The sequence below is a fragment of the Sphaerodactylus townsendi genome, linkage group LG01 (assembly GCF_021028975.2).
Source record: "Sphaerodactylus townsendi isolate TG3544 linkage group LG01, MPM_Stown_v2.3, whole genome shotgun sequence".
Lineage (NCBI taxonomy): Eukaryota > Metazoa > Chordata > Lepidosauria > Squamata > Sphaerodactylidae > Sphaerodactylus > Sphaerodactylus townsendi.
The window spans coordinates 155574662-155591835 of NC_059425.1; the positions used below are offsets into that span (position 1 = coordinate 155574662).

At 40.5% G+C, this 17174-nt stretch overlaps 1 protein-coding gene across 6 annotated transcripts in view; it reads left to right on the plus strand.

Annotated features, from left to right (window-relative positions):
• Positions 1–17174, plus strand: part of SNTG2 (syntrophin gamma 2) — a 354452-nt gene that overhangs the window by 329647 nt on the left and 7631 nt on the right. For all 6 annotated transcript variants that reach the window (XM_048497891.1, XM_048497919.1, XM_048497904.1 and 3 more), the window contains one exon: positions 9430–9540. In XM_048497891.1, the coding sequence (XP_048353848.1) occupies positions 9430–9540 (111 nt within the window). The remainder of the gene's footprint in view (positions 1–9429; positions 9541–17174) is intronic.

Below are 17174 nucleotides of genomic sequence, written 5' to 3' on the forward strand. Positions count from 1 at the left end.
TCTTCTATGGAGGAAACTGAAGGGGTTGGATAAAGACAAAAGATTGCTTTCGCTGATAATAGCTCTCCACAGCATCACTTTTTGTCAAGTTAAGTACCCCCCCCCCCAAGATCCCAACAGAAAGAGGGGTTAAACAGGGTGTGTATTGGCCTCCACACTATTTTACCTCTTTCTTAATGATTTGTCCCCTACCCTGCAAAAAGTAGACTCTCACTGTCCTACTATCAGGAACATGATTATCGTCCCAGTGCCGAAGAAGCCTTCCATCAAGGAACTGAACGACTACAGACCAGTTGCTCTAACATCTGTAGTTATGAAAACTTTTGAAAGGCTAGTGATGTACCATTTGAAAACCATCACGGATCCACTGTTGGACCCCTTGCAATTTGCATACCAAGCAAATAGATCGACAGATGATGCTGTTAATATGGCTTTGCACTATATCCTACAGCATCTTGAATCGCCAAAGACCTATGCAAGGGTCCTCTTTGTTGACTTTAGTTCAGCATTCAATACTATCAGACCGGACATTCTTCTAACCAAACTAAATCAGCTAGCAGTACCTGAGCATATTTGTAAGTGGATCACAAGCTTCCTAACAGATAGGAAACAGCAGGTGAAGCTAGGAAAAAATTACATCAGACACCTGTAAAATGAGCACAGGGGCCCCCCAAGGCTGTGTACTTTCACCACTTCTCTTCTCTCTGTATACCAATGACTGCATCTCAAACGATCCATCTGTTAAAATACTGAAATTTGCAGATGATACAACAGTGATTGGTCTCATTCGAGACAACGATGAAACCGCATACAGACGGGAGGTTGAACAACTAGCCTCGTGGTGCCACTGGAACAATCTAGAACTGAACACACTTAAAACCGTAGAAATGGTGGTAGATTTCAGGAGAAACCCTCCCATCCTACCTCCTCTCACAATACTAGACAACACAGTATCAACAGTAGAGACCTTTAAATTTCTAGGGTCCATCATACCGCATGACCTAAAGAATGGTCACCTAACATCAAAAAATGTCATCAAAAAAAGCACAACAAAGAATGTTCTTTCTAAGGCCAACTCAGGAAGCTCAAACTGCCCAAGGAGCTGCTGGATACAGTCTCCACTTACGAGAGGAATCTCACATTGAGTCTTGGTCATCTGCACCTCTTATAACTGTGTGGTTTTGGTTCTGCAACCCAACAAGATCGACACAGACTTCAAGAGAATAATCAGAACTGCAGAAAAACAATTGGCCTGCTAACCTGCCTTCCATTGAGGACCTGTATACTGCACCGGGTCAAAAAAAAAGGGCTGTGAAAAATATTTACTGACCCCTCGCATCCTGGACATAAACTGTTTCCAACTCTTACCCTCTAAACGTCGCTACAGAGCACTGCACACCAAGACAACTAGACATAAGAACAGTTTTTTCCCGAATGCTATCACTCTGCTAAACAAATAATTCCCTCGATAATGTCAAACTATTTATTATATATTTATTATATAATTACTGCACTACTTTTTTCATCATTCCTATTACCCATCTCCTCCCACTTATGACTGTATGACTATAGCCTGTGCTGACATTTCATTTCATTTATTTTATGATTTTACATTTTATGTTTTCATTACTATTGATTGTTTCCTGATTACTTACTAGACCTATATGACAATCATTAAGTGTTGTACCTTATGATTCTTGACAAATGTATTTTTCTTTTATGTACACTGAGAGCATATGCACCGGAGACAAATTCCTTGTGTGTCCAATCACACTTGGCCAATAAAGATTCTATTCTATTCTATTCTATTCTATTCTATTCTATTCTATTCTATTCTATTCTATTCTATTCTATGAGAGTCCCTATCTTACTCTACGCAGATGATATGATCTTGCTCTCTTGCACTAGAGTTGGTCTTAAGGGTCTTCTCTTGTGCTGAGTTGAGTACTGCAACATCAACAACTTGACTCTCTATTATGCTAAGTCCAAGATCATGTATTTTACTAGCACATGGCATCCTCAGTGGTGTGGCTCTAGAACAGGTTAAGTTATTTAAATACCTGGGCCTGAATTACCATTTTAGAGCGGGATGGTTTGCCCATAGGAATAAAGCCATAGTAACTAGGAAAACTACTACAATGGCAATTCTACCCTTCTTTGACAGAAAAGGACACAAGTAACTCCCAGCGGCATTAAAAGTTTTTGATGCCAAAGTGTGCCCACAGCTTCTCTATGGCATTCCACTCTGCATCCAGCCCAGGATATTGAATGTATTCAGTCTAATTTCCTGTATAAAGCACTTGGCTTGCCTCATTCGGTGCCCTATTCTGTTCTATGTCTGGAAACTGGACATCATCTACTTGAAACTAGGGTCTGGTGCATCACCTTTAAATTCTGGACCCGCCTCTGTTTCACTTGTGGGAGAAAGTCTTTCATTCCAGGTCCTAACTACATTGCATTCCTCGGAATGGTGGACCCATATTGAAGGCCAGTAAGGAAGGATGGGACTTCTGGTAGACTCCTTAGTTATGCTGTCCTCTAATTAAGTGTTTAGCAGAATCAGAGACAGACTCTACAGTTTAGAGCGGTGATGGCGAACCTTTTTGAGACCGAGTGCCCAAATTGCAACCCAAACCCCACTTATTTATCGCAAAGTGCCAACCCGGCAATTTAACCTGAATGCTGAGGTTTTAGTTTAGAAAAAAATGGTTGGCTCCCTCTTCCTCCGCCCCACCCGCTTGAGCAGGGGCCAGCCTGCTCTAGCCTCCAGCAAGTCCCACGCGCACTGCTCTGTGCCTCTCTAGCATCTCTGCCTCCTCTCTACGCCCCCCCTCGGGCAGCAGCCACCCAGAGTACAGGCACCAGGCCCGCCAGCCGAGTCCTCCCTGCCCACCGCAGTGCGTGCATGTTGTGCTCAGTGGCTCAGGCCAGCCTAGATGTGTGTATGGGGGGGGTGTGATTTTCTGCCCCCCACATGACGAACTCTGTGTGCGTGTGCCCACAGAGAGGGCTCCGAGTGCCACCTCTGGCACCCATGCCATAGGTTCGCCATCACTGGTTTAGAGTATCAGAGTCTGATTGATCAGGCAAGTAGATTCTGTTCACCTTTGTATCTTGGCATTTCTTTGGGGAAAACAAATATATCCAACTATTTATATTTACTTCCTGAACCCAAGCTCCGACATGCAATCTCCTTGTAATATCATGCCATCGTCCCTGAGATCTGTTAGGGCAATGGTTCTCAACCTGGGGGTCAGAACCCCTTTGGGGGTCGAACAACCCTTTCACAGGGGTTGCCTAAGACTCTCTGCAAAGTATGTATTATTGTTGTTACTGAATGCTGTTAAAGGTTTCAGTTCAGTATAGAGAAGTGGTGGTGAACCTTTGGCACTCCAGATGTTATGGACTACAATTGGCCATGCTGGCAGGGGCTGATGGGAATTGTAGTCCATAACATCTGGACCGCCAAAGGTTCGCCACCACAGGTATAGAGGGATGAGCTGATTTTTCTATGCCATTCCACCTTTGTTCCATCTGTAATTCAGGATTTTCCTTTTGACAATTTTCTGTCATGTTTTGTGCTGCTTCAATGAACATTACTGAAAGGTTAAAGAGTAAATGCCCCCCTCATTGATCCACGCATACTACAGAAAAGGGGGAGATGGTTAAATTCAGTGGGTATGCTTCCAGAATTCTAAGAACTGAGGATCTTAGGAGAACCGCACCCATGTATTTCAACATAAAAACAAGTGCAAAATCATCTTCAAACCTAACTCTGCATTAACTGATTTTTTTAAAAAAAGTTGACAACGTTTTCAGCATGCATAGGACTAATTTATGAGTTTCTATTTTTGCTTGTTTGTTTCTATGGTACAGAATAGTATAACAATACATCTCTGCACAAAAATGTTGAGATAAGCAGGTCATGATGATCAATTAAAAACCTTTATGCCTAAAAAGAAAACAAATGGCATGGGAAAATTCATTCTGGGTACAGAGGGGATCCTAAGTTTATACTAATATTCATTGGCATCTAGAGAAGAGATAAAGGATCCTTTTATGCCCCGCTGATTTTCAAAAGATTGATTAAATTTGCCATAAGGAGAAGAATTTCAAATATTAGGTAAACTATATCAGACCATCTACACCTCAGTGAAGCAGAATATTACAACAACATATTTCACTTGATTTCTAAGAAATAAATGCTGAGAAACAAGTATAAAATGAATTATACGCTAGCAAATCTTAATTTGATTTTTGTCAAAAGGGCTAACTACTTAAACAGCTGTAAAAGAAATAAACATTTACATGTGTGACATATGTCTCCATTAAATTACAGCTATGCACACTGTTTGGAAGATACAGTTAACACAGAATGCTGTGGTGAGAATGCTGACTGGAGTGGGCCATATCACTCCAATATTGTTTCATCTACACGGGATCCCAGTTTGTTTCTGGGCTCAATCCAACATTCTGTAATTTTTTTAAAACAACATTTTTTGTTAATTTTTATCCATATATAAACACACACCAAAATAGAAAACTATATGAAAAACATCATAAGAACAAGCTTGCTGGATCAGACCAGACTCTGCTACTCGCAGTGGCCCACCAGGTGTCTTTGGGAGCTCACATGCAGGATGTGATACAAACTTGAGAGAACCTTCCATTTTACTTATGTCATGTAACATTCTGCTATTTACTTATTTAATTAACACCCTGTGATATATGTCAAATAAGCTTACTTATTGCCTCGACTACTAACATATTAATAACATATTAACCTAGTCAATTAGCTCCTCTGAATCTAATTTTAATCTCAGTTAGTATTATTATTATTTTATTCTTAAGTAATTGATTCAGCAACATATAAAAATACAATTTTCACTTCTCACCAAACTCATGTTTTGACTGTCTGATTACAAGTTTCATTAGTTTAGCCATTGTAGCACACACTCTCACTTTTTCCTCCCAGATTTCTGTTTGTACTCAAAACCTGCTCTTTCTGACAGGGTTAAGACTCAGATACTGCTCAACTGTCGTTGTTCTAAACGGACCGAAGATGTGGCAAAGTTTCTTGCTTTGTCCCGGAACAAAACGTAGTTCATCTGATTAGGTTTTATTCTGTTTTCCTCCCCTTTTAAAATATATTTTTTATTTTTTATTTAATTTTAAATTATGCCTAATAAAGGTTATTGAATTGAATTTCTTTTGGTTTTTCTACAGGCTGCCACTGTTATTCTGGCTGCTGTTGGTAAATACATAGTCCTTTAAGTTTCTTTGGAAAAGTCTCAGAAAGACACAAACACATGTGTGACGGACTGTTAATTTTAAAGTGCAATTCTGACAGAGAAAAGGAATGTAAGCAGTTAACCCAGAGCTCCACCTGATTGGTTGGCTGCTGCTGCAGCTGTCTATAAAAGGCCAGAGTGTGTCTGTTCATGAGGAAAGAGACTGGAAAGGCCAGAAAGAAAGTCAGACAGGAGAGACCGGAGTGAAAGGCAGAGAGCTGAGAAAAAGAGAGCTTTGCTGCTTAAGAGGCTGATACCCGGTTTTACAGAAGGACTGGGAAAGGTCAGGCTGTGTGTGATACCTGAGCCGTGGTCCAAAGGGAAACATTATCACAAAGGCAATATTTATAACACATGGAGGGCTTGATTATAAGTTTCTGTGGAGAAAGCACCTAGATACGGGAGAGTGACATCCGGGGACTGGTTTAAATAACAGTCAGGAGTGCGTTCCAGGTGGGATACCCCAGAGCCTGCTCTGTGAAGCTCAGTGTGCTTCTCCTTTAGTGGAAGAAGCAGGCTATTTAAGTATTTGTAAAGATCTGTGAAAGAAAGATTTTCCCTGAAGAAAATAGTTTAGTAAAAGGAAGTTATATTAAAACTGAGTCGAAGAATTGTCTGAAACAGCTAAAAGATTTATCAAAGTATTCCTGCCTAAGAAAAAGAAAAGCCTGTCTCTGAAACTTATATTCTTGTAAATCTATAAATAAACGTTCCATCTTTATTTACTTGTTAATAAGCCTCAAGGAGTCATTTGAGGGTGCCCAATCCAGCCCGAAAGAGCAATCCGTTTTGGTGGGAAAAGTAAAATCCCCTCACAGTGTTATCAACATTCTCTCAGAGGTGGCAGCTAGAATAAGCCTGACAGGGTCTCCAGAAGATTTTTAGGTGTGTGCCCACTCGCTCTGTGCCTAGGCCGCCTTTACCGGGGGTGGCTTAGGGCAATCATCATCTTAACTACACACAATGTGAAAATCAGCATGGATTCTCATATCGTGTGTTTGTACCTTCAAAGACAACTCGTCAAAAATAAAAAAGGGAAAACTAGATATTGCCAGAATCAGCAGGATGAGCTGAGTACAACCATGTACTTTTTAGACTAAAAAGGCACCCAGCAGAGGAGCCTGCAGAGCAAATGCTTCTCCTTCACCAAATACTCTACGCACATGGAGAATCCCTGCAGCACATGGCATGAGCACAGTGGTGGGATTCATGAGGTTCGCACCACTTTGGCAGAACCAGTTGCTAAAATGGTGTTTGTAAACAACCAGTTGTTAAATTATTTGAATCCCACCACCGGAAACGGTTGTTGAATTATTTGAATCCCACCATTGCATGAGCAGCAGAGGAAACTGACAAGTGAGCTTTAACAGTCGGGCAGGAAAAATAAGTCGTCTCCTGAGCTCCTGAGCTCCACACAGCAAGCAGGAAACAACTTGCAGACAATTTCAAGGAAAAAAGTCACATTTTAGTGACTCCCAAAAAAGAAAGCTTGTACTAAAATAAGGTGTCCTGGGGAAAAAGCTGTGCAGAGTTCCTCCCCAATACACCTACCACCCCCCCCCCCATTCTCAGGACATTATTTGTGCTGTTCAGAATGCACCGATATCTCTTCTTGAAAGTTTTGCATCCATTTTACCATACAGGCTTTCACTTGCTCCATTCTTGTGTTGTATTTAAGCAGGTTCTTATATATCCTTCCCAACAGATATTGTTTTTTTAAATATAAGACCTTGTCTCTTAGTATTCCTCCTTCTGAAATTCCCTTGAGAATCTAAGCAACATCTGCTATTGACTTTTTAAGCCCTATATACTTTTAGGACCTTATGAACCTACCCAACTATTACAGTAATCTTCAAGGACCCTGCTTCATGTGCCACTGTCATCCGAGATGAGATGAGTTGCAAGCCAAGACAGGGTATTTTCAGTCATAACATGAAAAAGTGGAAGTGCCTCCCAGGAAGATTTTTTTATTCCCCTCTATCATCTACTGCCCATGGGTGAAGACTTTTGTGGTTTCATTTAGCATTCTCTTACTGGTACAGCTTCCTGTTTTTGTTTTAATTGGTGTTATATTTTCCCATACATTGATTTTTAATGTGAAAGTGTCTTTAACTGTTTGATGCCTTGAGCGCCCTAGTGGGTAGAACGGTAGGAGAAATGTTTTTTAAAAATAAATGAAAATAATCAGGGCCAAGATTTGTTTGCAAAATCCACCAGGATTCGATTCCACAATTATTCATATTTATAAACATTTCCTTTAAAAACAAATAACAGATTCAGAATTCAACAGTAGGAACTGCTGCTACCAAAACGGGAAGAGACCAGTTGATGTTCCTCACCGATAATTAGCAAGCCAGCAAATTTCCAGCAAGCAGTCCATTTGCATGTGCGTCGTATCATTAGATTTACAAATTGATGCTGCATTGCAGCTTCTCTCCCATGAGTTAAAACACAGCAAATTGCATTCTTCTATTCACTTTCAAAGCCTTTCAGTTGTACATTATCTAGGGCTTCAGGGCTGAAGTTATGTGTGTCACTATTTAAAGCTGAATGTCCCATTTTATTCCAATCAGTCCAGAACTGTAGTATGACAGAGTTACACAATATCACATTATAAAAATAGTCAACAGAGACTTCTATGAAGAACTGGGAAATTCCTTACCTGCTGTTAGTTATAGATCCCAGTTACCTATTATTTCTCATTGTTCAAATGATATGTCAGATGCATTTAAGGCCCTACTTTGACTGCTGCAGTTTGCCCATGCTGTGGTACTTGTTTTCTGGAATTCCCACATTAAGAAGTCCTTTCATTACTAGCTTTAATTAAGGCCTTGTGATTTCAAAGGCCGTTTCCGCACGGCCTCCCTGTCGCCTCCGCGCCGGCGAGAATTCCGCCGGCGTGGAGGCGAAAGCCGTTCGCATGCACGCATGTGAGCGGCCGCAGCAGAGGCCGGCAAACGGCAGGCGGCTCCACACGGAGCCGCCTCTTTTCCAGCCCGTCCACTCACCTTGCCCGCCGCCTGCTGGCCGTTGCCCATACGCTGCCCTCCCACTCCAGGGGTCTGAGGACAGCATGGGCGGGCTTTCGACGGCCAGCAGGCGACGACGGGACAAGGTGAGGGACGGCCAGGGAGACAGCTGTGTTCCCAGCGGCGCGGTTCAAGCTTTCCACACCGCCGGGAAGACGCTTTCCCCCCAACAACAACCCTTTAAAGGGTTGTTGTTTAGGGCGGCCTGACGCCGCCCTGGGGGGGAAGCGCTGTCAGGTCGGCGCTGCTGCGTTGCAGCAGCGCCGCCTGTGCGAACGGCGGCCTGGGGGCGGCGTTTTTACCGCCCCCAGGCCGTCGTTTTTGGCCCATGCGGAAAGGGCCAAAGATATTTTAGTTTGAGGGCACTGCTGGGGTGATTGCTATATCATTTATCTATTGATTTCCTGTTTTTCTAGATTTTGGTTTTATTGTGTTTTTTTATTATTTAGTTCAAAAGCTGTATTAAAAGATTGATACAGGATATAAGGCAAAATATAAATTTAATGGATTATTGAATGAATGAATGAATGAATGAATGAATGAATGAATGAATGAATGAATGAATGAATGAATGAATGAATGAATGAATGAATATCTACTAGATTCTATTCCAGCCTGTAGAAACAGCTGACTGGGTCATTTAAGGGCACCGTAAACACCACCGAACCTTTCTTAACTACATTGTCCCTACAGATACTTTCCAATTTCATCTGAATTCACTAAATAACATTTTTCTATATAATTGTGAGAAGAATTGCCTTGTAATTTACCTAACAATAATGTTAAGCACTTTTTGAATACAGAATTTCTGAACTCTGATCAAGGGAATATAATCACAGTGTAGAAGGAAATAAAATGTGAGGTAAAAACAATATATAGATTTCCCTGGCAGTTCTATGTTTGGTGGAGGATGAGCAATTAGAGTAGTCGTTCTTGTTATTACCGTGGGATGAGTTTCTGCTGTTCTTTTATAACCACTCAAGTTCCTCAAAGAATAGCTATCCCTTCTTTGTTTATTGCATATTTTATTTCCAGACAAAATTGCTCAGTGACTGTGTGGTTTAGGGCAGGTGAACATGAAATGTTAACTGTCTTCCATTTCTTTGAAGAATGTCCTCTGGAGATATAAATTCTCTCAGCTCAAAGGGTCGTCAGATGATGGGAAAACGCGAGTCAAGTTACTTTTTCAGAATACAGAAACAAGACAAATTGAAACAAAGGTGGGTAACGCATATTGTGGTGTTAAATAAAATTGAATTTATATCAAATAAATCTAGATTTCTTGTTCACATTACAAGGAAATACAGAGTATTGTGTTGTGTCTTTTGCATTCTATATAAGCTGGGTCACAGATAACTACCCTGTGTTGCATGTGATTGATGATACTTGTGCTATGACAGTTGTTGAGTTGAGCTGAGATGCCTGGTAATGTGGAACTACAACTTTTTTAATTCACTGGCATTTAGCAAACTGGTAAAAGGATTTTGAGTGCTGGAAACAACAGTTTTAAAATGAAATCATCAATGAGCTGTAGAGACAAAGTGCCAGTTTTAAAGTCTTCTTTAAAAACGTATATCTCACTTTGCCCCAGTATGCATTAAAGACATGAGACAATAGCATGGGTTTAATTAGTTTATTTATCTGTTCAGAACGTACCCTCCATCCAGCAGGTTCGCACCCCTTCGACAGAACCAGTTGTTAAAATGGTGCTTGTAAGCAACCAGTTGTTAAATTATTTGAATCTCACCACTGGAACCGGTTGTTACATTATTTGAATCCCACCACTGCCTCCGTCACACCCAATGGTTCAGGGTGCTCAATGCTGCTCCCAATCTATCAATTAGCAGCCTGCCCTATCCCTACCAAACAAAAGGGCTAGTTAGCCTTGCTTAACACCCCTTCCCATCTGCTGACTATAATTTCATGCAAACTTTGATGTACATCAACTAAATAAATATTGCAACCTTCAACAGAAATGAACACTGTCATTCCTATGCAGGTAAAGCATGTCAGACTTAATTCTTGGATGAGAAATGTAACCCCCCCCCCCACATCCAGTTTTTACCAAACTCTCTCAACTTTAGAGGGCCTAACTGCCCCATGCCAATCACGCCTTTGTAAAAGCTCATTCCAAACCAGAACAAGTCCAGGGAACAAAGCCTGAGGCAAAAGCTGCCCCATGAGGGAGAATACACGCTTTTTCTTCCAGCCTTCCCATTGGATGGCAGCCTTTTACTTGCAGCCAGTCTGGTCGCATATTTTATTCAACTTGGACTGAGGGAAATCAATCTTACTGGGCCTACAGGCTAGGATTAACTCTTCTCACAACATTTGACAAAGATACAATGTGTTTACTTACTCAAAATATTTACTTACTGCTTTTCCAATGGAAGTGGGTTTCAGGTAGCCAGCTCAAGGTTGACATAGCCTTCCATCCTTCCAAGATCAGTAGAATGAGTACCCAGCTTGGTGGGGGGGGGGGAAGTGTGGGCATCTGGGGAAGTCTGTAAACCACCCTGTAAACATAGTTTGCCTAATAAACATTGTAATGTGATGTCACCCCATGAGTCAGTAATGTCCAATGCTTTGCCTTTTACTTTCTAGTTCACTGAAATGTAATACAATAATGTATTCTATCATGTCTACAATAATGCTCAGAGCCCAAATTAAATTCTTGAGGGTACAGAAACGCAATGAGGCATATCAACCAAAATAGTAATTGGTGTTGAGTGAATACTGCTGTTGTCTTTATAAAACTGACCAGGTAAAAAAATGCTGTTCAGGTATAAAACCTAAGTTCCAGCCTTAAATGTATCAGTTTTTTAAAGACACTGTTTTGTACAGATGTATCATACTGCTTAGTATATGTGGATAACATTGTGGGATTTCTGGTGCTTTTCTGACCTTCAGCAATTGTTAGGAGTTGCTCTAAGCCTTCCAGATAAGTCACAAGAGAAGAAGTAACTCAATAACATTCATTATTTGTGTTCCTTTGACAGTACTGTTCCACTGTGTAGTTTTCATTTCCCCCTTACCCCATTTTTTTGTTTTCTGTTCAGCCAAAGGATTTTACTTTTGCAAAACAGTTTGAAAGTTTTCCGTGTCACACAATTGCATAACATACTTGTGCTTGTACAATGGTGTAAGAAGCTGTAAATCTGTGCCAGAGGAACAAGATGAAAGATGACTGATTGGTTTGGGGGACAGGCCAATATTGGCCTTTAAGACCTACTTTTGTTTTAAAGTCACTGCTAGGACACAGGAACAAGGTAGGCTGATAAGCTTAATATTTATTATTGATGTAGCTGTAGCAGAGCAATGCCTGAGACTGATGGGAATGAAGGGATTTACAGCACAATTAGATGGCACCAGATAAGGAAGTGTAGTTCACAATGAGAAATACAAAATGTTATCAAATAATGTACGACTCATTCCTCCTGAGCAGATAAGTGGCAAATGTCGAAAGCAGCCCAGTCAAAGGGGAAAAAGTCGCCATGCACCTGATAGCAAACAGCATGATTTACAGTGCAATCCTAAGGAGAGTTACTCTAGTCAAAGTCCATTCATTTTAATGGGCTTAGGTTGGAGTAACTCTGCAAAGGATTGCACTGTTTGAATATTTCTGTTTGAACATTTTCATTGTTTGCTGAAAATCCACACTATGTAATTTAGTTTAATGCAGATTTGTCCTTTTTTTTCTGATAACCCATTTCTCCCATTCTTAAGTGTTCGGTGAGCTTCTGAATTGCTGCAGAGTAATGTTTGAAATGAAAGCCAGTGTGGGGTAGTGATTAAGATGTTGGACTACTAGGACCTGGGAAGCCATGAAAACTTGCTGGGTGACCTTGGGCCAGTCACACATGGTCAGCCTGGATCCTGGCAGATATTTGAATGGGAGACCTCCAAGGAATACCAGGGTCATCATGTGGAGGCAGGCAGTGGTAAACCATATTCAACGGTCTCTTGCTTTGAAGACCTTACAGTGTCACATAAGTCAGCTATCACTTGATGGCAAAAAAAAAGTTTGAAATCCCTCTGGCACTTCTGGAAGTGTCACTTTCTGATTCCCCCAAATATTTCTTGTGTGTTCCCTTTCTCCACAATTTCTGGTTTTTTAAAAAAAAAAACACAAAGATTTTTCAGTCAGTATATTACAAAAGCTGGAATGTTCATAAAAAGTGCAGTGGCACAAAACATGGTGAGGTCTGAAACAGAAACAGGGTTATGCATATAATTCATAAGTGGATGTAATGGCTGTTTCAAATCTCTGTTCCCTCATTGCTTTACACAGAGTTGGAACAGCACCAGAAAAAAGAGGGTTTATTTGTTTATTTAATTGCTTATTTTATCCAATTTATACCCTGCCATTTCCGGGCAAAGCCAGGTTCAGGATGGCTTACAATATAATATGATAAACAATAAATAAATCCATAGTGTAAATATCTAATATAAATTTAAAACATACAGTTAAGACATTTCTAATACAGTGATGGTGGATGAAAGATGATAATGAAAATGTGAAAATGCCCTCCATTTTACACATTTAAGAGGAAAGAATCTACCACAACCCCCATTTCAGTTATCTCTTCTCATAATGAGTAGATTTCCTCAGGATAATGCTCCCTGATTATTATATTATTTTGTACTCCATTACTTTCCCAGCAAGAAAGCATTTTTTTTTGTTGTTGGAAATGGATTGTGGACCTGAAGTACCTGGGGTGGGAGGGAGCATAACTGTATATTTGTGTGTGTTTATGCGTGTGTGTGTACATATGTGCGTGTGCGCATGCACTTGAGTAACAAAAAACACAACAGGTTTTAAAAACATTCTTATTGTTTGCTGAAAATCCACACTATGGAATTTAGTTTCATACAGATGTATCCCATTTTTTTCTGACAACCCTTTTCTCCCATTCTTCAATGTCCAGTGAGCTTCTGAATTACTGCAGAGCAGGGGTAGGGGCTGATGGGAATTGTAGTTCCTGAACATCTGGAGAGCCGCAGGTTCCCTACCCCTGCTGCAGAGTAATGTTTGAAATGAAAGCCAGCATAATGTGGTGGTTAAGATGTTGGACTAGGACCTGAGAATGGATTGTGGACATGAAGTCCCCGGGGTGGGAGGGAGCACAACTATATGTTTGTGTGTGTGCGCGCGCACGTGCATACTTGGATAACAAAAAAACCACAGGTTTTTAAAATGTAAAAAAATAACATCATAATAGTCCTTTTTTTTTGCCAAAAATTCATTTTTGCAAAAGTATGTTTATTAACTTTTAAGAAAATAAGTTAAATGTATTTTTTCAGTTGTAAAAGTTCTCTGTGGGAGTTCAGAAATTTCAGGTAATAGAAATGTCCCTGTGCAACAATGATGCAAAATAACTCTATTTCCTCTTGTTCCAAAAACCTTTTTAAAGTGTTTGTTGTTATTCTTGAAGGATTCTTGTTTCTTTTGTTTTTACATTTTTTACACACACACACACACACACACACACACACACACACACACACACCAGGTTTTAATTTTTTTCTGGGATTTAAAAAATCTTCTATATCTTTTCAAAGCATTCCTTCTAGACATATAACTCCAAAAGAACTCCAGACATTTCAAGCAACATAGAACCTCAAAATGTTGGAGGGGTTTTGTATTCCCATTCAGCTGTAGAGAATTTTCAAGCAATCCTAAACTTTCTCCAGCTTTTAACAAAAAGTGACTTCAATAAGAAAACCTAGTGACCCAGGAGAAAATCAGGATAGCCTGTAGTGTGGGGTTGGGGTTTTGTTTTGTTTGACTTACTAACTAGTACTACCATGCAGCTGGCTTCAAGATCTTAGAAATGGAAGGGTATGGGCAGGGATGTTTAGTTTTGAGGCAGATGTTCTACCTACATCTAACCAAAATTCAAGAGAGATAGCCATATAGGTATCCCCCAGCCCTTGTGCCCATAACAGAGGTAATTCTTTGATTTCTCCAAAATTTTGCTCTTCTATGTCATAGAACAGTGAGAGAGGAAGGAAGAAGAGGGTTTCAGAGTATGACGCTTGTAGCAAGTATTGGTTAGAAATATATACATATTGGTCAAAATAACATTGACGCCTTCGATCACTCCTATCCAAGCATCTTACAAAGATATCTTTTTTTTCAGACTGTTGAGCCTGATGGTATTCTGATTGATGTTGGCTTATAAGAGTAATCTTTACCTACTTGCTTACTTACAATGAAAATAATAAGACTGCCTTGGATAAATAATTGGCTGCTCAGGTCAATAACAATGGCAGAACTGTGTTTGAAATACCTGAAATGGAAAGTAATTGCCTAGGTTTTGATGTGTTGGTTCAATACAAAGAAAGTTCTGAAGTCCAATAAAATACGTTGTCTGAAGGGAAACTAGTTTGCTGATTAGTTTTGCTTTCAACTGCTTGTCTTGAATTGCAAACACATTATGTGAAGAATTTTTGTTCAGACCATGTTTCTAAAATATAGGTCTTCCAAAAGAAACTCACTAGCACTTTGATTTGTGTGGATGATATAGTACAAAGTTGGTATGTATTGTGTGCTTAATAAATACCCTGTTAAAAAAACTGCACACTTTTTCCTCTTAATGTGGAAAACATTTATTGTGGCTCGCCTGATACCATACACAGTGCACTCATAAAAACAACAAATTGAATCACATTTACATGCTGTGATAAATCTTTCTTCTTCTTTATCTAATTATTTAATTAGATTTAATAGGCCGTCTCTCCCCTTCCAGGCTTGGAGCAGGTTACAGCATAGTTTAAGTACAAAAATAAATATACCCATTAAAACAGTCAAACATTAACATTGTTATTAATACATCCTACAGTTTCACAGTTTCGATCATTTCAGGTGGCAGCACTAAATATCTTTGGGTGCAGTACAGCCATCATTAGGTATTACATCCCAACTAGGAAGGGGAAGAGGAAATAGTTTGGGAGAGGGAAATGGGATGCCTCCTACGAGATGGCATTGGAGCAATATCTATTAGAACAAACTTCGAGGCACTCTCTGCTTTTATGTTCAGTTGTTTATTTGCCCATTTTAGGGTAATATTAGCTTTTACTAATCTTTTACTGATCTTCAAAGACAATGTGCATGTTCCATTGAAGGCTTACCTTGACTGCAAAGAACCAAACAAGCCAAATTCCAGAGCAAATATGAGAACTTACATGGGGACTGGTGGAGCTGATTGAGACGAGAGATGTGGGCTGCATTCATCCTGCACAGTGGCCGGCACTGATGGTACATGAGACCGAGGCAGAGTGCAGAGGCCGTGGACAAGACCCAGAGTACAGAAGCCATAGCAACCAAAGGCAGCAACAGGAGATTGAGACAGGAGAAGCAGCAGTGTTAATTCCACACAGCAGCCAGCTCTGATGGTGTAAGAGCCTGAAGTGGCAGTAAATTGTGGAGGACCTGAACGAGACCTGGAGCACAGAGAACGAAATGACCAAAGCCAGCAATGGCAGCAACGAGGTATCCCTTCATGTTCAGTGGAGGGATCTGAATTGGTCACCCCAGTGGAATTTGGCCAGTGAAAGCGTGCTTGCTGGAGCTGGAGCTAGAGACAGAATTGGACTGGCTGAAGTGATCAACATGTTAACGCTGATGAAGAGCAAAGCCTGCAGGCTGACGCGGCTACCAGGTCTGACTGTAAGCCGGGACCTGGGGGCCAACTCAGATCATTGCCTGCACCTTTTGGTGGGCCTATTTAACCAGTACACAATTCATCGGCAGCAAAGACCTCCAATTACCATTACAGAACTTGTAGCCTCCCTGTAAACCTGAAGGGGGCAGATTTACTCAATTGGAAGCAGAGTTCAGAAAAATCAGAGCACTCTGTACTGGCTTGACTCCCTTAGCTCCCATAAGAGCATCTCAGCTACCCATCTCATTTAATTACTCATACTAAGAATGAATCTAATCTGGAGGTGATTTTTGCCTGGATTACTGTGACTAGATCAGACTGGGAGAGGTAGGGCGCCAGTTGTTTAGCCTTATGCATATTAAACAATGCCATGCAATCTGCGTGAGTTAACTGGGCCTCCATAGATAAGGATGTATCCAGGCATGCATAGCCTTAAGTTGGACACGTCCAGGGTGGCAGTCAGCACTTACCATTCAACTCATGTTGATCCAGCCCAGATCCTCCATCTCTGATTGATTTAGCGTCAGTCAACTATTTCACATCCATCCCACCATGACCTGCAAACAATGGGTGAAAACTTCTGGGGCAGCTTACAGATAATCTTTCATCATCACATATAACTGGGTGTCACCAGTTATACTGACAACAGCCCAGTCCAACCTTCTGGATCAACCCAGTGAGGGGTCACATAAAGATGTTAATATTTTCAGTATATCCTAGTTTGTAGATTCACAGGGAAAGTGATGTTACTTGACAGAATTAAAGCATGAGACAACTAAGACCTCCAGATTGGACTATTGCAATGCACTTTACATGGATCTGCCCTTGAAGATGGTTCAGAAGCTGTGGTTAGTTTAGAACATGGCTGCAAGACAGGTACTGCTGACTGGAGCACATCATGCCAGTCTTAGAAGAACTGCATTGACTGCTAATTCACTAATATGCCCAATTCAAGGTGTTATCTCTGACTTATAAAGCCTTAAATGGCTTTAGCCTAAAATATGTACAAGATTCTAACAGGCTTTTGGGGATTTTAATAATCTTTTAGGAGTTTTAAACAGGTTTTATAATCCACAGTTTTAATTGTTTTTAGGAGATTTTATATCTTTTGTTAACCCACCCTGAGATTTTTGGGTATAAGGCAGGATAGAAATGTTTATCAATAAATACATAAAATGAGCTGAGAA